Genomic DNA, 24,911 nt, shown 5'->3' on the forward strand with positions numbered 1-24,911 from the left:
AATATACTTGCCATTTCAAACAAAACCCTGTATTCTGCCACTAGTATCCAGTAACATAGCTCAAGCAAGTGCTTGCATTAATGCGGGGCTGGCTAAATTTATCATTGGAGTCTTATTATACATGCCTATAAACGTAAAGGTTACAATGAACCTAAGAAGCTTCTTATAATATTTCAATCATAGGAATGACAGTTTGCTATCTATTAATGCACCTTTCCACGTATAGTAGACTTAAGTTCTGATTTTTGAAACTGAAAGTCTAGCCATAATCAGTTCATGTTCATTTTAAACCAATCCAATACATATATCTTATGATCAGCATCGTGAAGCTTGCCAAGCCTTTGTCTACTTGTCATGGGATATGTTGTGTCACAATTTTCCCTACCTGTGAGCTCTGGGCGTTGTGTAGATCTCTCAAAAGACTTCAGAGGCCATGAGGACAACAGGAGGCAGGAAGAAAGCTCTCATTTTTATGTATCTGTTCCTTGAAGTGCTGTATGGTTAGTCTTGATTTTCCACCATTCCCTGCCAAGACATATCTAATGACCAGCAAAATGACACTTGCTAAGCCTTGGCCTGCATGACATGGGATGGGTTATGTTACCTATTCCCCTTTTTACCAGCCCTGTACAAAGATCATAGATCTCTCGAAAGATTTCACAGGCCTTGTGTACTACATGAAATTAGGAAGTAAACTCTCACTCTTAGGTGTGAGGATAATCAGATATGGCTGTTCTAGAATACCATTTACAAAGGGAGTTTGGAATATGTGTGTTTTAGCAGAGCCATTAGCAACTGTAGTGATTGTAATGCAAGGCCCCTACATCATCCATGACTCTGCTTAAAGAGGAACTGTGACCAAGAATTCAACTTCATCCCAATCAGTAGCTGATACCCCCTTTCCCATGAGAAATCTTTTCCTTTTCACTAACAGATCATCAGGGGGATCTGTATGGCTGATATTGTGCTGAAAGCCCTCCCACAGTGGGATGTCAGGACCATGGTCCTGACAGTTTCCTGTCTGTGAACCTCGGTGCATTGTGGGACATAACAGCTGCTTTCAGCTGGGTCCAACTGTCAAAAAAGCAAGCAGCATCTCCTTCTACTGACATCACCTGCCAGCCATGAAAATGTCACCATGTGATAAATGTCAGACTGTAAATCAGGGAGAGGAATGATTTTACAATGGGCAAACACTGACTAAATAATTTATACATAGTTATTGTAAAAATAAAGCACTTTTTTTAATTACATTATTTTCACTGGAGTTCCTCTTTAACATTGTCTTCTAACCAAAAAAAAAGTCAAATGCTGAGTCAAAGGAATTGGTTAAAATAGTTGTTTATTGTTGGCTACAGTGGGTTAATTTGGGCAGTGGCATTTGGAGATTACATAGCCAGAAGCCAGTGCTGAAAACTACAGGTAGATGGGGGTTGGATTTGACTCTGACATTGGAGGAAACGAAAGATGAGTGGGTTAGAAGTAGCCTAGGAGGGTTAAGATTAGGGGATAGGGTTAGGGTAGATATGTTTTATGGGTTAGGACTAAGCACCAGGAAAAAGTTTAATGTTAAAGGCAGAGTTTAAAAATAGGCATCAGAAAGAATTTTTTCCTCTAGAAGGCCAATTGTTACACGACAGCACAAGTTCCTTAAAGTGAGTTATGCAAAAATGACAAAAAATGTATGCATCTTGCAGTTGATCACCTCCTTTATAAAAAGGAAACAAGGGGGCTCTTCATAGCTTTAAAGTGTGTACACACCTGGGATGGAGCCCCTTAAAAAATGTATACATACCTGGGACTTCCTCCAGCCCCCATCCTTCCTGATCGCTCCCTTGTCATTCTCAGTCGCCTTCTCCTTAGCCTGCAACTGGCCCAGAAAAATCCACCATTCGGCACCAGTCAGCACATCACCAGGCCACGTGTGCTCCCCATCTCGCTACCATCGCCGGGAGCGTTCTGTGGCAGGGCAGTACTAGTGTGCAGGCGCAGAATGCTCCAGGTGACGTGAAAGTCTTGCCACGCATGTGCAGTTGGCCCCGTAGGAATTTCTGGGGCCAATGGTGGAAGAACGGGGAGTGGAATGGTGGAAGCCCCGGGTATATATATTTTATTGGTGTGACCCCATCTCAAGGTCACTTTAAGTCAAAAGAAAGTTCCAAAATCCAATCAATGAGCATCCATCTCTTGGGGTGTAGTCCCCCACACTTCTCTTGCATAAATGTTAACTGAAAAATGTAGCTTAACCTCCACCACACCCGGTAGTTAGGGGCTCACCAAATGGATGAACCCAACCAGGTCTGTATGTGCATTGGGACACTTAAAATGTACCTGAGATGGGGGATTTAGGAAAATTATGCATAAATGGGGCTTCCTCCAGCACCCTCCAGATGGATCGCTCCCTCGCCGTCCTCCTGCGCCATCCTCCACCTCTCCAGATCTGCATCGAGAATCCCAGATACACTCTCCTCTTTACTATCAACATCCTTTTCCTCAACAGTCAAGTGCAAGGTATATTTCTCCAAATTACCTCAAATAAAAATGCATCCCATAGTGTAAAATTGGTTACATTTATTCATATATAAAAAGAATGTGCACTCACAATTTGAAGACTTCAAAATTCACTTAGCTTAATTTAAAATGGGCTCTAGTCTCCCCCACATGCTGGCCACTGGCTGGCTGTTTGCAATCCTTGCCATGGATTAGTGCGCTCTTAACCATTTTCACGGACATTCTCACCACTCCAGTCCCACTAGCTATCTATCTGCACATAGGACACCAACTCCACACCTCACTTCCACATTCTAGCTCCGCCCAACATGTTTCGTCATTTGTGCAGCACTACTTAATATGTTGGCATTATATAAATTAATAATAACTCTTAAAGCCTTCTTATCTTCTCCCTTTTGTGTCTGCCTTCTTTCTAGAATACCATAAAACAAGAAGGAATTTAACAGTTAAAAGGCTTATTCTCAAATGAGCAAAGTATTCATTTTAGTTAGACCTCTAAAAGTTATCCTTCTAACATGTCTAAGGAAAGGTGGCTGTAGCTCCTCACTACCTCCTAGAAGTCCACTCTGGGAAAATATGGGGATAATGAGGGAATGCTTCAAAGTATACTAATGGGATTGAAGTTGAGCATGGCTGTGTCTGGGTAGAATGGCATACTCCCAGCTGGCAAGCGAGTGGTGGGTGTGGTGTCAGCGTCACCATCAGTTGCTTGCCTCGTTCTGCCTGCCTGCTTTCATACGCCAGTGTAACAAACTTATCTGGTATAGTCTCTGGAGGCTGTTCTGATAGTGTGGAGCAGCTGGAGGAAGCTTCCTCTTCCTCTTTGGTCAAACGCATCCCCGACTCCCCTGTAGATGTGAATCAGCATGATGGCATCCCCAGCTCCCCTGTAGATGTGGGTCGGCGTGTTGTTTCTGGCAGGACGCGCGCAGCTCAGAACTGCCTTTATAGGCTGAGGAGGCGTGCCTGATGGGGTGTCAGCTGTGATGTCATCAGCTGACACCTTTTTTGCAGGAGGTGCTGTCAATTCTGGGGGCTGGGCTTTTGCTCTGCCTCCTGGGTACTTAAGGCCAGAGTATTCACTTGCTCATTGGCCTTGATACTAATCAGTTCGCTGGTTCTTGGCCCTAGCTAGTGAGAAATTGAGAGCTACATTTCATATATTGCGCATCAGCGCGATATATATGTACTCTAGTCAGTCAGTCTTATTATTTTGTAGTATTATATATTTGTAATATTATCATATCGTAATATTGTATATTATCTGTGTACCGACCTTTCGCCTGCCACTTGACCTCACTCTTGCCTAGCCCTTCTGTACCACTGCCATTTGATATGTGTATAATTCGGCCTGTCCCTGACTTTGCTACTGTTTGATCCTTCCAATACGACTGACATCTGACTTATGTGTATAACCCTGCCTGCTAATTGACTACGATTTTGCCTAGCTCTATTGTCGTTCACTCATCTGCTCTTGTGAACGACTTCGGCCTGAACCTGACTACGCCTTTCTCACTAGAACTGAGATTTACACTAGTTACGCTAGATCTCTTCACATATCAGCGTGATAGCCAGTGTCCGTAGCTGAGGGTGTTTCTGTCCTATGGAGTGTCAGAATCACCACCCAAAAAAAAACAGTTTTGGAACAACACTGGACAATTTAGGATAAATGTTAAAGAGTAAACTTAAAAAGTTTAAAAGTTAAATGTTTTATTTTTCCACTAATGTCTATAGAGTGCAACTGTATCCAAATAGACTAGTGTAAAGAAATGCTAAAGACTAAAACCTAGCTGGGTGCTGCACAAGTCTTTCTGCAATTTAATGTTATTAACATTATCTTTCCATTTCATTCTGCAGCCTTCTACGAATTTCCAAACGTGAAACTGTTCTTTACAGCCAGGGGCGAAACTATAAATCATGGGGGACCGCAGCAAAACTTTTAGCAAAAATCACACTCTTCCCTTTGCCAACTCCTAGTGACCCTCAAAGCCTGGACCCATCTTACAAGGATCATAAAACAAGTGTGGACATCATAATCTTTACACCTATAACAAGTGTAGCCACAAAAACAGCTGAGCTAATGGATGGACCCCTGTATCAGAGGGAGTGAAGTAGTGGTTGGGGCTTCTTACAGCTCTGCCCCCCCCCCCCCCCCTGCAGTCGCAGGGGCTGCTCCCTTGTAGTTAACTCCTATTTACAGCCTTAGTAGCAGCACACTCCACACTCCTTTAGGCATACGTTTGACTGACCAGAAGTTCCCAGCGTGCAACAGGAGTATTATTAATTTCATATCCATTCTTGTCACCTGCACTAATCCACTGAATGGCAGCAAACTTTGACACTCCTACCTACTGTGGTGAATACAAAAAGAGAAACACAGAGAGCCCAATATAGTGTAGTATGTATTGGATTTGATGGATAGTGTAAGTAAATTGATACTCACAAACCAGGGTTACCCGATAGACAACCACTGTAAATGCAGGTGGGGAGATTAAGACCTGACCCCACTCAGGATTAAGAAGTCGCTCACTGTAGATCGGAAAGAAAGGGGTATATCACCCCTCCACCAGGGATGGACACAGGTATCGCAGGATATGAACAGAGGCGCAAACAGGATAAAATATGCTAAAAACTTTAAAATTGCTGAGGAGGCAGTGGGGGACATACCTCCTCTGTCACAGAGGCGCTAGGCTGAGACATAGACTCTTGTTGCTGTATGCTCCATCCCCTATTGCCTGATGAAGCGAGCCACACCTGTGCAACGCATTGCAACTGTTTTTTTAGGAGTTTATTAACAAACCTAAACCTTTGAAAATTGACAGTTTCATGTCTGCTTTGAGGAGGTAAGTCCACCACTGCCTCCTCAGCAATTTTAACATTTTTCATAAATTTTATCCTGTTGGCGCCTCTGTTCAATTCCTGTGGCTCCTACCTACTGGTTCCTGTAAGAGTGTGCTCGCACTATGCATGTTCCTGTGTGCTGTAACGTAAGTTATAATCACACAGCAAAGCACAGCAATGGTCCCGTAATGGGATGCATAAGCATCTGCACTTGGCCTCCGTAGTGCTTTGGGTTCTGTTAGGATAACAGAAGCCAAAGTGCGTTACTGGACACCTCATGCGGTACATGCCTTACAAATGAATGGTGATGAGGTACTGGGCATTGCGACATGTGCAGTGCAGAAAGACTCTTGTTTTTTAAATTCATTGCAATGTACCCCAATGTGCGTCACAATGGATTCAGTGTGAATGGTTTGCCATTAATCCGTGATACATATATAGCCAATATGGAATCATTGAGGATTTTACAGTTTTCACCAAAACTGGAATTTCCCTTTCAGTTCCTACAGGGACTTAAAACACATTGGTGACATTGATTTGTGCCATTGCAAAATGTATTATTAGTGGATTATACATACCTCCCAACTTTTTGAGATCAGAAAGAGGGACACTTAAGCCACACCCCTGCCACACCTCTACCCATGCCCCCAAAACACCCATAGTCACACATACTATAACATTTTTTCAAGAGTAATAAGTTGTTTTATAATTCAAACCACACTGGTATTTTCTATCCTGGTTCATTTCATATTAACATTTGAAAATAGTCAACTAAACACATTTTTCAGTAGAAAAATACATATATTTACATAGACCTGTACATCAGTCCTTATATACGGACAAATGAGGAAGAAAGAGGGACAGAGAGATTGGTTTCTCAAAAAGGGACTGCCCCTCCAAAAGAGGGACAGTTGGGAGCTATTGATTATATAGGAAAAGTATGTGAAGGTTGAGACTAGATGCACCTTTTCTCCATTAAAGTTAATGGGTAATTTTCACAAAAGAGTGGTTAATGTAACCTTTGTAGACAAAGCGCATTAAGTTTACCGGGACTTACTTAATTCCGCTGTCTGCAGCCACATGTCAAGTTTTTTTTGTGTGTGAATACAATGTAGCCCAATGTATCGAATTATCAATGCCAATGAAAACAGGAAATAAATATTATATTGCTGATTTCCTTCGATTGTAATTCACTAAAGAAATAAGAAAATGGGCGTGGCTGCACAGAGTGCGTGCAGCAGCAAGGTGTCTCAACTTTTACCTGTCCCCAGACACTGCACTGGGGACCAGGATGATCTGAAGGTGGCACCAATAATCTCACCCCCACACACACACACACAACTTCCTATGGGTGGTGCATAGCAGTGTGGCAAGCCACATTATAAAGAAGCCATCTTGTCACACTGAAACTCACCACTGTATACGTAACCTAAGGTATTTCTTTTCCTACTGCATGTTCAATCCCATAGCACCTTACAGAGCTTTACTTTAATACCTGTGTCTAACAGCCACAACGTATTGACATACTCATCAAGACATGCAGTTTTTCTCCTGTTACTGACAACTGCAATATAACTCTCCTAGCAGCAGTGCACTTCCAGTTTTTACCTCCTTACCCATGCCCCATTATTCAGCTTCACCTGACAGAACACTGCACCCAACTCCATAGCACTGCAGAAGCTATAGCATCTTTTCTGACTAATTTTGTTCACTGTGATATTAGAATGTCTTTTAACATGTTAGGATTTTGCTGTATGAACCTGACACAAATACTAACTCTTTGCTTCAGGTGCAGAAAGAATAAGAAACCCTTTACAAAAGATCAGGAAGCCAACAGTGGAAAGGGAGCCAGCCGCACTTTCATCAGTCAAGAGCTGTGTAAGAAGGATTCTGATCAATATGTTGCTCACAACTCCATCTATAAAGCTATGATCGCTTCTGGCACTGAAGCCAAAGTCCAGGAACTTAATCAAACCATTTCAAGAGTCAAGTGGATGACCTTGCTGATTATCTATGTTTGTGTGTCACTCCTGTACTGGATACTCTTATAGGAAGATTAACAACTTGTGAGAACATGAATTGCATGAGTTCAGAGTTTAAATAATGGGAATACAGCTAGCTGTATATGAAAACAATGACCACAGACACCGTTACTGAGCTAGGGACAGTCCAACACACATACACTATGTGACATGATTATGGTACAAACTGAAGTCTGAGGATTCCAATGGACTGTAAATATACAGAATTGAAAATATCGTAATATTTATTTTTAATTAAAATAGTGCAAGAAGAAATGTGTGGCAATGCCACCTAGGCTAACGTCTAGGGCGCCACAACTTTAGGCGCATCAGGATGCCTCTTCTTACGGTATGGTAATTGAGGTATGTCCCATTCTCTGTTTAGTATTGTACAGTGTTTTGAAGTTTGATAAAAACTTGCCATTGCCCTATACACCACCTTGTAATTTAAAGAGCAACTTTACCAAAATTAATAGTAGCAGGAGGGAAAAACATCACGACATAGCAAAGTGAGAAGATAAAAAATTGAAGATCGTTAAACCAGTGCTGGGCGTAATGGAAAAAGCTACGCTTACGGATCATTACGCGTAATTTTACGCTATTACGCATTACGGAATTACGCTTACGGCGTAGACATTCAATTTCGGTACATGTCTGTAATTACGCATAGCCCTTACGCAATTACGTGTAAGAATACCGTAATTCAGGTTGTTACGTTATAGGCTTACGCGTAAAATCCTACTAGCAATTAATGCGTAAGGTCATGCTGCCAAGCGGAAAAGTTGACGCATGGATCAATGTTAGGTAGCCGCCGACTTTAAGCGTTAATAGCAAAGCCCCCTTAAGTGCTAAGAGCCTCAAATTTGGAGAATATATTAAGGAGATCAGAAGGAATAAGAGGAAAATTTTTTCAAAAAGACCTTATAGTTTTTGAGAAAATCGATGTTAAAGTTTCAAAGGAAAAATATATACATTTAAAAACCCGCCGACTTTAACGGTTAATAGCAAAGCCTGCTTAAAATTTAGGAACACCAAATTCACAGGGTATATTAAGGGGATCAGTGGGAATAAGAGGAAAATTTTTTTTCAAAAAGACCTTATAGTTTTTGAGAAAATCGATTTTTAAGTTTCAAGGGCAAAAATGTCTTTTAAATGCGGAAAATGTCAGTTTTTTTTGCACAGGTAACAATAGTGTTTTATTTTCATAGATTCCCCCAAGTGGGAAGAGTTTTACTTACTTCGTTCTGAGTGTGGGAAATATTAAAAAAAACCGACGTGGGGTCCCCCCTCCCAGACCTCTTTAACCCCTTGTCCCCCATGCAGACTGGGATAGCCAGAATGCGGTGCACCGGCCGCGTGGGGCTCCGCACCCTGACTATACCAGCCCGCATGGTCCATGGATTGGGGGGTCTCGGAAGGGGAGGGGCAGCCAAGCTTTCCCCTCCCCCTCCGAGCCCTTGTCCAATCCAAGGACAAGGGGCTCTTCTCCACCTCCGATGGGCGGTGGAGGTGGAGGCCGCAATTTCCTGGGGGGGGGTTCATGGTGGCATCTGGGAGTCCCCTTTAAAAAGGGCTCCTCCAGATGCCCATCCCTCCCTTCCCAGGAGAAATGAGTATAGAGGTACTTGTACCCCTTACCCATTTCCTTTAAGAGTTAAAAGTAAATAAACACACAAACACATAGAAAAAGTATTTTAATTGAACAAAAAACAGAAGGAACCCCATTGGTCTGCTAAGGACCAATGGGGCTCCTTGGAGCCCAAATACAAAGATGCTTTAGAGAGCTCTGAGCTATATAGCTCAGAGCTCTGTCGGGTTCAGGACGCTAAGTCCCCGCCGGCTCCGCTGCCCTCCCCGCCTCTCCCACATGTCACCTATATACATGCTGGCACCCATGGGTGCCAGCATGTATATGGGTGACAGGTGTGGGCGGAGTGGACGGCGGGAGCCGGCGGGGACTTAGAGTGTATGCGGCGGCCGGCGGGTGAGCGGCGAGTGACGTCGGGTGCGGTGGTGTTACAAAGTAACAAAGTTGTTACATTGTAACAACTTTGTTACATTGTAACTGATTAGTATATTTCCGAGGATATTGCGTGGGAACTGGCTTTTAAAGGGACAGGTAAGTATTAATGGTTAATTAAGAATATTAAAGGACTTTTTTGTGGTTATGTTTTTTGTTCAATTAAAATACTTTTTCTATGTGTTTGTGTGTTTATTTACTTTTAACTCTTAAAGGAAATGGGTAAGGGGTACAAGTACCTCTATACTCATTTCTCCTGGTCGGGGGGTGGGCATCTGGGGGACCCCTTTTTAAAGGGGACTCCCAGATGCCACCATGAACCCCCCCCCCCCCCAGGAAATCGCGGCCTCCACCTCCACCGCCCATCGGAGGTGGAGAAGAGCCCCTTGTCCTTGGATTGCACAAGGGCTCGGAGGGGGAGGGGAAAGCTTGGCTGCCCCTCCCCTTCCGAGACCCCCCAATCCATGGACCATGCGGGCTGGTATAGTCAGGGTGCGGAGCCCCACGCGGCCGGTGCTCCGCATTCTGGCTATCCCAGTCTGCATGGGGGACAAGGGGTTAAAGAGGTCTGGGAGGGGGGACCCCACGTCGTTTTTTTTTAATATTTCCCACACTCAGAACGAAGTAAGTAAAACTCTTCCCACTTGGGGGAATCTATGAAAATAAAACACTATTGTTACCTGTGCAAAAAAAACTGACATTTTCCGCATTTAAAAGACATTTTTGCCCTTGAAACTTAAACATCGATTTTCTCAAAAACTATAAGGTCTTTTTGAAAAACATTTTTTTCCTCTTATTCCCACTGATCCCCTAAATATACCCTGTGAATTTGGTGTTCCTAAATTTTAAGCAGGCTTTGCTATTAACCGTTAAAGTTGGCGGGTTTTTAAATGTATATATTTTTCCTTTGAAACTTTAACATCGATTTTCTCAAAAACTATAAGGTCTTTTTGAAAAAAAAATTTTTCCTCTTATTCCTTATGATCTCCTTAATATATTCTCCAAATTTGAGGCTCTTAGCACTTAAGGGGGCTTTGCTATTAACCCTTAAAGTCGGCGGCTTTTTCATATTATACGGGAGCGTAATATTACACGATTACGGCAGACTGTGTAATTTCAATGGGAGTTTACTGTCTTACGCGTAATTTGTTACGCGTAATAACGTTACGTAACCTACGGTCTACGCGTAATACCGTAACCTTACACGTAACGCTTACGGTGCATTTGTAGTGAATTACGATGCGTAATTACGCTAATGCGTAATTTCGGCCCAGCACTGCGTTAAACAGATAATTAATACTCGCTGTGTAATTTGTTGATGTTGGTTGATCTTTAGTGAGCCTATAGGTCAGCATCTTTAGTGTTGGCAGGCATTGAAAAAAACAAACAGCCATTATCTACACGCCGGCCAACAATGTGATGGGCTATATACAATATATATATATATATATATATATATATATATACATATATATATATATATATATATATAGAGAGAGAGAGAGAGAGAGAGAGAGAGAGAGAGAGAGAGATACTGTTTGCTTGGCTGGTAGAAACAGCGGTTGTGTCCCACAATGCAATGAGGCTTACAGACAGGAAACTGTCATGTCCAATGCAGTGACTTCACACCGTGGTAAGGGTTTAACCTCAATAAAGATTTTTATGCACAGAGAGAAGTACTGCTTGCCTGGCAACAACATTGCTTGCCTGGCAACAACAGGTTATCTTCCACAATGCAACATGGTTAACAGCCAGGACCCTGTCTACTAATTAGGAACTAATTAGGATGAAGTTCAATCCTGGGTTAAAGTTGCTCTTTAAAGTGACACTGTAGTGAATCCATGCATTTGAATTCACTGTTACTGTATATACTGAAGCATAAGTGACTAATAACTGTACTGATTATTTTTTTCTATCCAGAACATGCTTATCTTATCCGGCCGTATGAAATAGAATCCTTTGGTTAGCCAAAGCTTGCTTGTTGATATGTAGGCCCTTATTTAATTTACTTCCGCTCCTAAGATTTCTCCTAGGTAATATTTCACACCTTATCAATAAAATGCCTTTTACGCCACCAGCAAGCAACACAATACTCAGAATAATTTTAATAGTACTTTTTCACTTACGTTTTGGTACTTTTTGAATTGCAGAGTGCTGAAAAGTTATTTTAAAGTAAAAATGAAAAATGATCTCCTAGGAGAAAACGTGAATTGAATAAGGGCCTGTGATTGGAAGGGATGTTGTATGTGGAATAGAAAGACTATATGGAACAGTGAGGTCTGCTTCATAGAGATAATGTATCTGCTGCACATGAAGATGGGGGAGGGCTGCACATGAAAGAATAAGGTTTCTACACATGGATGAGGGGATACAGATTAGATAGGAACAATGTAAAGGAGAGGTAGAACATGAAAGATGAGAGTTGCTGCTTATGGATGGCTGAAGATAGAATAGGATGCTGCACATGGAATGGGAATAGTGCTGTAAATAAATGTACACTGCAGCATAAGGGAACATAATGGCCCATACGCAATTACCTATATTTGCCGCCGTATAAAATGCTCCGAATTCTAAGTCACACCTCAATTTAAAGGGCAAAAAAATATATACTTAACCTTGTGTGTCCATTGTCCAGGAGTGTCTTGTAGATGTTCTCCCCAATTATCGTGTCCTCCTGTGACCCCCTCTCTCCCCAGTGTGTCCCCTTCTGTCCCCAGTGTGGCGCCTTCTATCCCCAGTGTGGTCTCCTCTGTCCCCGTTTTGCCTCCTGTGTGCCCCATTTTGCCTCCTGTGTTCCGTTATGCCTCCTGTGTCCTCCTTTTGCCACCTCTGTCCCCATTGTGGCCTTCTGTGTCCCTAATTTTGACTCCTCTGCCCCCCTCCCGGTGTGCCTCCTGCTCCCCTGTGTAGCCTGCTCTGCCCCTCGTGTGTGAGTATGAGATGGGCGGCTCCCCCTAGTGACGGCTTCTGCTGATGATGCAGGAGAGCCATGCGGAAGATGAAAGGTTTGTGTTCTCCGCTAGATCCATTTATGTGGTGAGACATGCTGCCGCTTCTCCTACTTACACGCGAGGGGACCGAGCAGGCTACACCTGGGAGCAGGAGACACAAGGGTGACACAGTACTCCCCGATGTTTCGTATCAGAAGGCATTCATAAATCTTATATTCGGCATGTAACACGCAGGGACTTTTTCTCCCCATTTTGTGGAAGAAAAAGTGCGAATTATACGGCGGCAAATATGGTACCTTTTTCTCCTGGTTTTCTCCTAGGTTATATTTTCACATATTGTCAATTTGATACCTTTTAAGCCACCAGCAAGCAAGAAAATACTCAAAATAATTTTAATAGTAATTTTTCATCTACTTTTTGGTACTTTTTCAATTCCTAGACAAATTATCGTCTTGTAATGAAGTAATCACAAAGCAAATAAGACAGCGCTTTCTCTACTTCAAAACATACAGATAAGCTCTCCCGCAATTTAGGCCAAAAGTTAATGTGCCACCATAGCCCCTCATTGTAGCGTGCTGGGGGTTGAAGAGTGTGCATTTGCACATGCTTCACCATGTGTGACTACCTGTCCTTGCACCGGCTTGTGTCCTCTAGTGTCCCGTGCAGCTTCTGAAATAGTCACTAGAGCTCCAGGCTTACTGTCACATATCCCCGGTGGACAGGCTGCCCCTTCACTTTACACCCAAAATCTGAGTGTCAAAAAGTCGGCCTATCCGCGGTGACACACGATAAATAAAATCAGTTTGGACTGATGTTGTATTGTAAAATGTAGGAACCCTGAGCAAAAGCGTTAACTTTCAGTGTTTGAGGAAGGGGTTATATAACTAAAGGAATGTCAGAATGCACCACAACACAATGGGAATTGCACTTGGCAAATAGCTGCAAATTGCGATCAGAATCACAGCACATCTGCAAATGCGATGATGATTTGCAGTGGTATAGGGCTCTTACTTGCAACCTCTTAAGTATTACATTTTTTACCGTAGGAGGTTTTTTCCAGATTCTTTTGTAACCGAGGAAAGAAAATTTACTTTTGCTTCTGCATTCTTCATGGTCCCCATAGATGAAGGTGTTCTGGGGGCATATCCTTTACCTTCATATTTTTGCACTAAAAGGTGTTCCTCTTTACCATTTAAAAAACTGGGAGTTATGGTTCTGTTACATTTAAACTACAGTGCTTCGCAGTGACATTTAATAAAACATAATCTAAAAAAATGAATAGTGGTATGTGTCTCATTTCGTGTAAAATCAAAACTTGTCATCCAGATTAAATGGCTGTGCACAGAGCTCCTTTGTTTTTTGATAACCCTATCGGTCTTGCTCCTGACCAAGAGGTGAGGCAGAATACTCATGCTCTGCCGTCAAGGCTCACTGGAAAACCACAGGGAAGCACAAGTCATGGGCGACCTGGGGCGGCCCAGCAGCAATATGGGCAATTGCTGCATACTGTATATGGATTTTCACCACCCGATCACTTTGGCGCAGGGTGAGCCGTCATTTGGCTCACCCTGCTACCGCACAAATCCTGGGTGGCGTTAATTACTATTCCCCCTCCGAGTCACAGCAACTTGGAGGAGGAAGTTATTCGGCACCTGAATTACACTGCAGCGCAGTAATAGACATAACATTAGGTCTATGGCAGTGCCCAGGTCAGGCGCAGTGTGGGGAACAGCGTGCGCCGAAATGACCTTCTTAACTATTGCCTCCTTTACCTATATGGTAATGCCGACATTGCACTGCAGGGAGGTTGGTAAGGCTACTTGGCCTTAGAGCCCTTTTCCACTGCATATGACGATTGTGAATGTGCTGCCATTGTGACCACCATTTGCAGCTATTTTCCAAACATGTTTACCTGTGCTTGCAGGCAGCCTAATTTTTTGTGTGCTCACTGTTATGTACGGCACACTTGCGATTTTCGAGAGATGGTGGCGTCATGTCAAGTAGGTGAATCGCATGAATATCACATAGTACCACGCTTGCTATGCAATTTTTGTGCGCTCAACTACAACCTAAGCGTAATCACAGGAAAACTGCAGCAAGCAGTGCGATTGTGTTTAGGTAAAAATTCCTGCAATGGAAAATGAGCACCACCATTTACAGTGATAATCCTGGGTGCCCCTGGGTACACCAGATTATTGCAGCCGCCAGCCGATCTGATTTTCAGATCTGATCACAGTCATTAGAAAAGGGCGCTATATTCATGGCAGACTGTGTGGAATCATATTAGTGTACTGATGACTATATTCTCAATTTACTTATCTAGGCACACATGAGAATTCCCCAATGGCATATTGTTAAAAAAAAAAAAAGAAAGAAAGAAAGAAAAAACATCCAGCATACCACAGCAATCTGAATATGTACAGTGTGCTCCGAATCCAATGTCTATAACCTCTGTACAATATGCTGCTTTGAAAGCTTCCCAAATACCCTCCCTATCCATGCAATCCCACTATAGGTGCCTGTGTCTGAGTGATCTGTAGTGACATCTGGTCATCTCTCCTCCCACACCTCTTCCTGTTCCTGCTTGTGACAGGGAAGTAGAAAAAAAGCACATTCACAGGATAGTATATACATACAGCATAGAACAGATCTACAAAACATGTGAGTAAAAACAAGGATAGAGCTATTTGTGCTGGTGTAATGTACACATATGGTATTGAGGTCTCTGCTAATGGAGACATGTCCTCAGTGCTTTCCAAGAGAGAAAAATAAGCAATGTGTACTCCACCTACAGAATATCACAGCCAAAACAGATAGAGGCCACTGACTGGCAGAACTATTGAAATGTAGATTTCACAGACAAGCATATAATATTATTATTATTATTATTATTATTCATCTGCAGATTCAACAGGCAGGCAGCCAGCTTCAGTGTCAAATCTGTTCAAAATGTTTGTGGAAGGTAATACACTACAGAAGTATTTTTTTTTAGTAGCATTAGACATATTATTTAATATATACATTGGGGTAGATTCATCCACCAGAATAACGAGCGTTGCTTCAGCAGCACTCATTAAAAAACAATTAGCGGCCGCTATGGAGGCTACACTCGTTCCTTGCAGCGCAGTGTGCCTTATTTTGTTACACGCATTGCTTCCTTTGCAACACACACTCTTTTAAATAGCAGCCGCCTCTGTGAAGTATGAACCGTGATACTTCACTAGTATGGCTGCTATTTAAAGGAGTGTGTGTTGCTAAGGAAGCAACTCGTGTAACAAAATAAGGCACGCTACGCTGCAAGGAGCGAGTGTAGCCTCCATAACGGCCTCTAACTGTTTTTAAATGAGCTCTGCTGAAGCAATGCTAGTTATTTTGGTTGATATATCAACCCCATTGATTCAAATGGAGGTATACTGAAACCATAGCCTTTCCCATCAATATTATGATTTAAATATTAATCAAATTTAGCTTGAAAATGCATGTGATTGAAGTTGTACATAGCTTTGTAATGCATCAAGTAATGCAAAGCTTGTCCAACCCACCTCTCCCCACCGCTTTGGTAAAGGGGAATGCCTTTTTCTTGTTCCAGTGATTACTGCCATCCACATCCCTGTTACATACAGTTCACAATGTCACACTGTCAGGGCTGTGCAAAGGTTCCTCAAGGAGGTGGTGCTAAAATTCTACCCTGCCCCCCTACCACCACCATAGCAATATCAGGCAATGATAGGTGTCCCCAATTAGGCCTTGTGCACACTGCGTTCTGATCGTGTTTGCGTTAGGAGTTTTGTGACACGATTTTTCTTTCCTTCTCCCGGCGATTACCTGCGCGCTGCTTTTTTTTGTAAAATCGCTTTTCTAACCGCTTTTGTAGAGCGAATGCGTTTTTTCACTTCCTGACGTCAGTCAGGAAGTGAACTCCTTGATCCAGAAAAGAATAAATACAATGGGCTTGATTCACTAACCGGCGCTAAGTGTGCGCGCGGTGCGATGATAACGTTGCACCCGCTATACTGTATATGATGCGGCCATAAGGTCGCATAGGATGTGACAATAACGGTGCACTGATGCGCCGTTTAGGTCGCATCATGTACAGTAAAGCGGGTGCGATGTTATCGTGCAGTGCGCGATGTAGCTTTGTGCATCTTTTAGTGTGCACAAAGCTACTTAAGGGGCATTAAGTTCAGATAAGGCACACTAACCTCAGATAAAGCACACTAACCTCAGATAAGGCACACTAACTCAGATAAGGCACACTAACTCAGATAAGGCACACTAACCTCAGATAAGGCAAACCTCAGATAAGGCACACTAACCTCAGATAAGGCACACTAACCTCAGGTAAGGCAAACCTCAGATAAGGCACACTAACCTCAGATAAGGCACACCTCAGATAAGGCACACTAACCTCAGATAAGGCACACTAACCTCAGATAAGGCACACTAACCTCAGGTAAGGCACACTAACCTCAGATAAGGCACAGTAACTCAGATAAGACACACTAACTCAGATAAGGCACACTAACCTCAGATAAGGCACACTAACCTCAGATAAGGCAAACCTCAGATAAGGCACACTAACCTCAGATAAGGCACACTAACCTCAGATAAGGCACATTAACCTCAGGTAAGGCACACTAACCTCAGATAAGGTTAGCGCTGTAGTTTGTGCCCACTAAATGATAAGGCACACTAACCGGCTTAGTGCCAGTTAGTGAATCAAGGCTAATGTATTTATTCTAAAAACTTGAACGCAATCGCAGCACAAAGCGTTTATGTGAGCATTTTGCGTTTTTCCTTCTATACCTTCTATTGAGGCAAAATCACCTAAAACATGGTCCAAGCACCGCTTTTCTGAGCGGATCAGAAACGAACCGCTCAGATGTGAACTCTCTCATAGAGATTCATGGTGTAAGCGCTTTCAGGGAGGTTTTGAAAAATCGCCAGCACTTAAAAAATGAGAAAAACACCTCTAGTGTGAACGAGCTCTCAGAGTGGGTAACCACTTGGGAGGTTCTGCCTCCTATACGTTGCTATAGGTTGTCATGTCTCCAAGAAGCCAATATTCTGCTCTGCTTCTCTTGCTTACTACTAGCTGCATCGCCTGCAGTGGATAGATGGTATGTATGTTGCATTGTACAAATGTAAACACCTCTTGAAATAATCATTAGTAATCATTCGGGGTTAACCGTTTAGGTAAAACTGCTGTACAGACAGTTTTCTTGCTGGTCTTGGTGTTATTTTTCTTGGCAGTTTTCCTATTGATAATCTGTCGGTTTAACACCAAGTAAATAAGCTGTGTCAAGGACAGTTCACTATTAAGTGGTAAAACTTTGTAGCCCTCACCTGGGTCATATCAGACTATAACGTATATTGCCAAAAAACAGCATACCAAGACTAGCCTGCGCTAGCAGAGCAGGAATGCTATATACAGAGGCTATACCTCATATTCTAGATCATAAAATGAATGGACATTATCAGATATATATGTATGCAACCTCTTCGTATCCCATTTATGAGAGCTCCCCTCATGTTCATAGGGGTATTTCCTCTCCAGAGGTCTGTATATGGAGATAGTCATCTCCAGTCTGGATATTTGTTTATGGGGGTCCCTCTTTTCTCCAAGGACCTGTAGGGTCTCTGTCCTTTCTGCAGGTCTGTGTATTGGGGCCCCTCTCCTTTCTGCAGGTCTGTGTATTGGGGTCCCTCTCCTTTCTGCAGGTTTGTGTATTGGGGCCCCTCTCCTTTCTGCAGGTCTGTGTATTGGGGTCCTTCTCCTTTCTGCAGCTCTGTGTATTGGGGTCCCTCTCCTTTCTGCAGGTCTGTGTATTGGGGTCCCTCTCCTTTCTGCAGGTCTGTGTATTGGGGTCCCTCTTCTTTCTGCAGGTCTGTGTATTGGGGTCCCTCTCCTTTCTGCAGGTTTGTGTATTGGGGTCCCTCTCCTTTCTGCAGGTCTGTGTATTGGGGTCCCTCTCCTTTCTGCAGGTCTGTGTATTGGGGTCCCTCTCCTTTCTGCAGGTTTGTGTATTGGGGCCCCTCTCCTTTCTGCAGGTCTGTGTATTGGGGTCCCTCTCTTTTCTGCAGTTCTGTGTATTGGGGTCCCTCTCCTTTCTGCAGGTCTGTGTATTGGGGTCCCTCTCCTTTCTGCAGGTCTGTATATTGGGGTCCCTCTCCTTTCTGCAGGTTTGTGTATTGGGGCCCCTCTCCTTTCTGCAGGTCTGTGTATTGGGATCCCTCTCCTTTCTGCAGGTCTGTGTATTGGGGTCCCTCTCCTTTCTGCAGGTCTGTGTATTGGGGTCCCTCTCCTTTCTGCAGGTTTGTGTATTGGGGCCCCTCTCCTTTCTGCAGGTCTGTGTATTGGGGTCCCTCTCCTTTCTGCAGGTCTGTGTATTGGGGTCCCTCTCCTTTCTGCAGGTTTGTGTATTGGGGTCCCTCTCCTTTCCGCAGGTCTGTGTATTGGGGTCCCTCTCCTTTCCACAGGTCTGTGTATTGGGGTCCCTCTCCTTTCTGCAGGTCTGTGTATTGGGGTCCCTCTCCTTTCTGCAGGTCTGTGTATTGGGGTCCCTCTCCTTTCTGCAGGTCTGTGTATTGGGGTCCCTCTCCTTTCTGCAGGTCTGTGTATTGGGGTCCCTCTCCTTTCTTCAGGTCTGTGTATTGGGGTCCCTCTCCTTTCTGCAGGTCTGTGAATTGGTGTCCCTCTCCTTTCCGCAGGTCTGTGTCATGGGCGTAACAATAGGGGATGCAGCCCATGCTCTCGCGGGGGGGGCCCTCAGGGCCATTTTTGGGGGCTGGAGGGGTCGCAGCATGAGGGGAGAGCTTGGTGGCACGTTGGTGGGGAGGGGGGACTGTCTCCCCCTCCCTCACCTCGGGCTCTCCCCTCCAGCATTGAATAAAGTGTATGCAGGCGGTGGGGCAGCGGCAGATACATACCTTCCGTGCGCTCCAGCGCAGACGTTTCTCCCTCTAGTGTCTGACGCGACTTCCTGTTTATACAGGAAGTCGCGTCAGAAGCTAGAGAGAGAAACATCCATGGAGCGCACGGAAGGTATGTATCTGCCACTGCCCCGCCGCCTGCATACTCTTTATTCAATGCTAGAGGGGAGTGCAGAGGGGAGAGCCCGAGGTGAGGGAGCCCCACCGACGTGCCACCAAGCTCTCCCCTCATGCTGCGACCCCTCCAGCCCCCAAAAACGGTCCTGAGTGGGCCCCAGGGTGGAGGGGGGGCCCGGTCAAAATTTCTGCAGGGGGGCCTGGCGATTCCTAGTTACGCCCCTGATCTGTGTATTGGGGTCCCTCTCCCTTCTGCAGCTCTGTGTATTGGAGTCTCAACATGCACTACTTTCCCAACACAATGCATGTGGTTTTACATTGAAATCAACAGTTCTTACTGTAACCCCAGCATGTCACATAGTGTAATACTGTCATAAGAATAAGCACACAGCAATACACCTGAGTTGATATGCAATTCACTTTTTCTTCTAAGTTATCTCCTAGGAGGTAATTTTTCATCTTACCAAAAAGTAGGTGAAAAAGTACTGTCAAAATTATTCTGAGAATTTTCTTGCTTGTTGGTGGTTTTAAAAGATGTTATTGATACAGTGTGAAAATATCACCTACGAGAAAACTCAGTCGGAAAAGTTACTTGCATATGGGCCCATGTGTCTGTGACTAGGACCAGTGAATCAAAATCCGTGCGCACCACACAGCACACCCCTGTCATGCAGGACCTTACCAGATCATTGCCACCTCACAGTCAGGTGGATCTAGTGCTTTTTTTTTAAACAATGCTGTCCTCTCAGGATAATACTACTGCAGACCTTCTTCAAATGAACGACTCTTGCATTTATTCAAATAGAGGTAAAAACAGAAAAGACACCATAGCGTAAAACAATTAAAGCAACGAAATACAATTAAAGCAGATGCCCCTCTCAGCGCAGTGGAAATGCACTTATGGATCCAGGGGTAAGTATAAGCATGTCACAAACATGTGTATGGTGTCCACCCGTCTCATGGTCTGGCGGCGTCCTATCTCGATGCTTTGTTTGCTCTTTGAAATACTTAATCACAAGACAATCTGATGAATTGTCCAGCAACAGACAATGTTAACAATTATCTTCAGTCCAGTAGAACGTTGCATTCCAGTTACTTTATACCAGACTATATTTTTTTTTGTTCTATTAGTTTTATACTGTGTTTAATGCTTTAGAGCAGTAATGCAATTTTGTGTTTCATACCACTTTAACCACTTGTCGACCGCGCACTCATAACGCGCGTCGACAAAGTGGCAGCTGCAGGACCAGCGACGCACATCTGCGTCGCCAGCTGCAGGCTAATTAATCAGGAAACAGCCGCTCGCGCGAGCGGCTGTTTCCTGTCAATTCACGGCGGGGGGCTCCGTGAATAGCCTGCGGGCCGCCGATCGCGGCTCGCAGGCTAAATGTAAACACAAGCGGAAATAATCCGCTTTGTTTACATTTGTACAACACTGCTAACAGTAGCAGCGTTGTACTAGATCAGCGATCCCCGGCCAATCAGCGGCCAGGGATTGCTATCACATGACAGGCAGGAGCCTGTTAGAGGCTGCACAGGACAGATCCGTTCCTGTGCAGCCTCCGATCTCCGGGGAAGGGAGGGAGGAGAGGGAGAGGGGGAATCCTGCGATGGAGGGGGCTTTGAGGTGCCCCCCCGCCAGCCACACGCAGGCAGGAGCGATCAGACCCCCCCAGCACATCATTTCCCTAGTGGGGAAAAAAGGGGGGCGATCTGGTCGCTCTGCCTGGTGTTTGATCTGTGCTGGGGGCTGTAGAGCCCACCCAGAACAGATCAGCAAAAACAGCGCTGGTCATTAAGGGGGGGTAAAGGCTGGGTCATCAAGTGGTTAAAAGGATTCCCCTGCACACACCCCACCACCGGTAGACTGCAATAAACACCAGGTGGGAATAAAATCCCTAGACTGGAATCACCGTGACCTTGAACAGGTATTTTGTCATTAGCAGATTGTTCTGTGCAGATCACCTCTGTTAATTGAAGAAGTAAACAGAACTCCAGAAGCAGCTGGAAGGTGGACGGGAATTGTGATTGGATGAAGTAGTCATAGCCCTCTTGTATCACAGCTGTTCTGGTGCTGTGATCTGGTATTTGCTGACTTGCATCTCGTCTTCTATATACAGCTGAACTGTACTCTGTGTGACACACAGTATTTCTGTATGGATGATGATGGTACTCTCTCAGAATGCGGGGATATATGACGTCTGTCCAGTTTAACCACTTGAGGACCGCCCCCAGCCGATGGGCGGCGGCAAAGACCGGGCCCAAACGACCGCAATACGCCCATCGGCGGGGGCGGCTGCGGGAGTGGCTGTGCGGCGATCGCGTCATTCGTGACGCGATCAGCCGCCGGGGACTGGCTCCGCCCACCGTTCGTTGTAACCCGCCGGCCGTTCGGAAGCGCCGGCGGGTTACTAGCACCCGGATCGCCGCATGTAACAAGTATAATAGGCTTTGTAATGTATACAAAGCCTATTATACTGGCTGCCTCCTGCCCTGGTGGTCCCAGTGTCCGAGGGACCACCAGGGCAGGCTGCAGCCACCCTAGTCTGCACCCAAGCACACTGATTTCCCCCTCCCCTGCCCCCTGATCGCCCACAGCACCCCTCAGACCCCCCCCTGCCCACCCCCCAGACCACTGTTTGCACCCAGTCACCCCCCTAATCACCCATCAATCACTCCCTGTCACTATCTGTCAACGCTATTTTATTTTTAAGTCCCTAATCTGCCCCCTACTCCCGCCTGATCACCCCCCACCCCTCAGATTCTCCCCAGACCCCCCCCCCAGACCCCCCCCCCCCCCCCCCCGTGTACTGTATGCATCTATCCCCCCTGATCACCTGTCAATCACCTGTCAATCACCTGTCAATCACCCGTCAATCACCCGTCAATCACCCCCTGTCACTGCCACCCATCAATCAGCCCCTAACCTGCCCCTTGCGGGCAATCTGATCACCCACCCACACCAATAGATCGCCCGCAGATCCGACATCAGATCACCTCCCAAATCCATTGTTTACATCTCTTATCTCCTCTAAACACCCACTAATTACCCATCAATCACCCCCTATCACCACCTGTCACTGTTACCCATCAGATTAGACCCTAATCTGCCCCTTGCGGGCACCCAATCACCCGCCCACACGCTCAGATTGCCCTCAGACCCCCCCCTTATCAATTCGCCCGTGCAATATTTACATCTGTTATTCCCTGTAATAACCCACTGATCACCTGTCAATCACCCATCAATCACCCCCTGTCACTGCCACCCATCAATCACCCCCTGTCACTGCCACCCATCAAACAGCCCCTAACCTGCCCCTTGCGGGCAATCTGATCACCCACCCACACCAATAGATCGCCCGCAGATCCGACATCAGATCACCTCCCAAATCCATTGTTTACATCTCTTATCTCCTCTAAACACCCACTAATTACCCATCAATCACCCCCTATCACCACCTGTCACTGTTACCCATCAGATTAGACCCTAATCTGCCCCTTGCGGGCACCCAATCACCCGCCCACACGCTCAGATTGCCCTCAGACCCCCCCCTTATCAATTCGCCCGTGCAATATTTACATCTGTTATTCCCTGTAATAACCCACTGATCACCTGTCAATCACCCATCAATCACCCCCTGTCACTGCCACCCATCAATCACCCCCTGTCACTGCCACCCATCAAACAGCCCCTAACCTGCCCCTTGCGGGCAATCTGATCACCCACCCACACCAATAGATCGCCCGCAGATCCGACATCAGATCACCTCCCAAATCCATTGTTTACATCTCTTATCTCCTCTAAACACCCACTAATTACCCATCAATCACCCCCTATCACCACCTGTCACTGTTACCCATCAGATTAGACCCTAATCTGCCCCTTGCGGGCACCCAATCACCCGCCCACACGCTCAGATTGCCCTCAGACACCCCCTTATCAATTCGCCCGTGCAATATTTACATCTGTTATTCCCTGTAATAACCCACTGATCACCTGTCAATCACCCATCAATCACCCCCTGTCACTGCCACCCATCAATCACCCCCTGTCACTGCCACCCATCAAACAGCCCCTAACCTGCCCCTTGCGGGCAATCTGATCACCCACCCACACCAATAGATCGCCCGCAGATCTTCTCTCCTCTAAACACCCACTAATTACCCATCAATCACCCCCTATCACCACCTGTCACTGTTACCCATCAGATTAGACCCTAATCTGCCCCTTGCGGGCACCCAATCACCCGCCCACACTTCAGAACGCCCTCAGACCCCAGCCCTGATCACCTCGCCAGTGCATTGCTTGCATCTATTTCCCCCCTCTAATCACACCTTGAGACACCCATCAATCACCTCCTGTCACCCCCTAGCACACCTACCCATCAGATCAGGCCCTAATTTGCCCCGTGTGGGCTCCTGATCACTCGGCCAAACCCTCAGATCCCCCTCAGACCCCCTTCCGATCACGTCCCCAGTGCATTGATTGCATCTATTTTCCCCTCTAACCGCCCCCTGAGACACCCATCAATCACCTCCTGTCACCCCCCTAGCACTCCTATCCATCAGATCAGGCCCAATACATCCTGTCATCTAAGAGGCCACCCTGCTTATGACCGCTTCCACAAAATTTGCCCCCTCATAGACCACCTGTCATCAAAATTTGCAGATGCTTATACCCCTGAACAGTCATTTTGAGAAATTTGGTTTCCAGACTACTCACAGTTTTGGGCCCGTAAAATGCCAGGGCAGTATAGGAACCCCACAAGTGACCCCATTTTAGAAAGAAGACACCCCAAGGTATTCTGTTAGGTGTATGATGAGTTCATAGAATATTTTATTTTTTGTCAAAAGTTAGAGGAAATTGGATTTTTATTGTTTTTTTCACAAAGTGTCATTTTTCACTAACTTGTGACAAAAAATAAAATCTTCTATGAACTCACCATACCCCTAACGGAATACCTTGGGGTGTCTTCTTTCTAAAATGGGGTCACTTGTGGGGTTCCTATACTGCCCTGGCATTTTAGGGGCCCTAAACCGTGAGGAGTAGTCTAGAATCCAAATGCCTCAAAATGACCTGTGAATAGGACGTTAGGCCCCTTAGCGCACCTAGGTTGCAAAAAAGTGTCACACATGTGGTATCGCCGTACTCAGAAGAAGTAGTATAATGTGTTTTGCGGTGTATTTTTATACATACCCATGCTGGGTGGGAGAAATCTCTCTGTAAATGGACAATTGTGTGTAAAAAAAATCAAATAATTGTCATTTACAGAGATATTTCTCCCACCCAGCATCTGTATGTGTAAAAATACACCCCAAAACACATTATACTACTTCTCCTGAGTACGGCGGTACCACATGTGTGGCACTTTTTTGCACCCTAAGTGCGCTAAGGGGCCCAAAGTCCCATACACCTTAAACAAGACTGCTGTCTCTCTGTACATACAACCGGGTTTTAATTACAGCCTTGGCTGCATGAAAATCACAGGACACAATTAAAAACTGTTAGCTTAAAAA

At 45.1% G+C, this 24,911-nt stretch overlaps 2 protein-coding genes across 2 annotated transcripts in view; one reads left to right on the forward strand and one right to left on the reverse strand.

Moving 5' to 3' along the window:
- CCDC141 (coiled-coil domain containing 141) overlaps positions 1-7,403 on the forward strand; it is a 268,731-nt gene extending 261,328 nt beyond the window's left edge. Inside the window, exon 23 of the mRNA XM_068247372.1 lies at positions 7,142-7,403. Coding sequence (XP_068103473.1) covers positions 7,142-7,403 — 262 coding nt within the window. The remainder of the gene's footprint in view (positions 1-7,141) is intronic.
- A 10,518-nt stretch (positions 7,404-17,921) lies between these two features.
- LOC137526153 (uncharacterized) lies at positions 17,922-19,094 on the reverse strand. Its single transcript, XM_068247373.1, has one exon. It carries the CDS (start codon positions 19,092-19,094, stop codon positions 17,922-17,924), a length of 1,173 nt encoding a protein of 390 aa, XP_068103474.1.
- Between the last annotated feature and the right edge of the window lie 5,817 nt (positions 19,095-24,911).

This window comes from Hyperolius riggenbachi, chromosome 7 (assembly GCF_040937935.1).
Source record: "Hyperolius riggenbachi isolate aHypRig1 chromosome 7, aHypRig1.pri, whole genome shotgun sequence".
NCBI lineage: Eukaryota > Metazoa > Chordata > Amphibia > Anura > Hyperoliidae > Hyperolius > Hyperolius riggenbachi.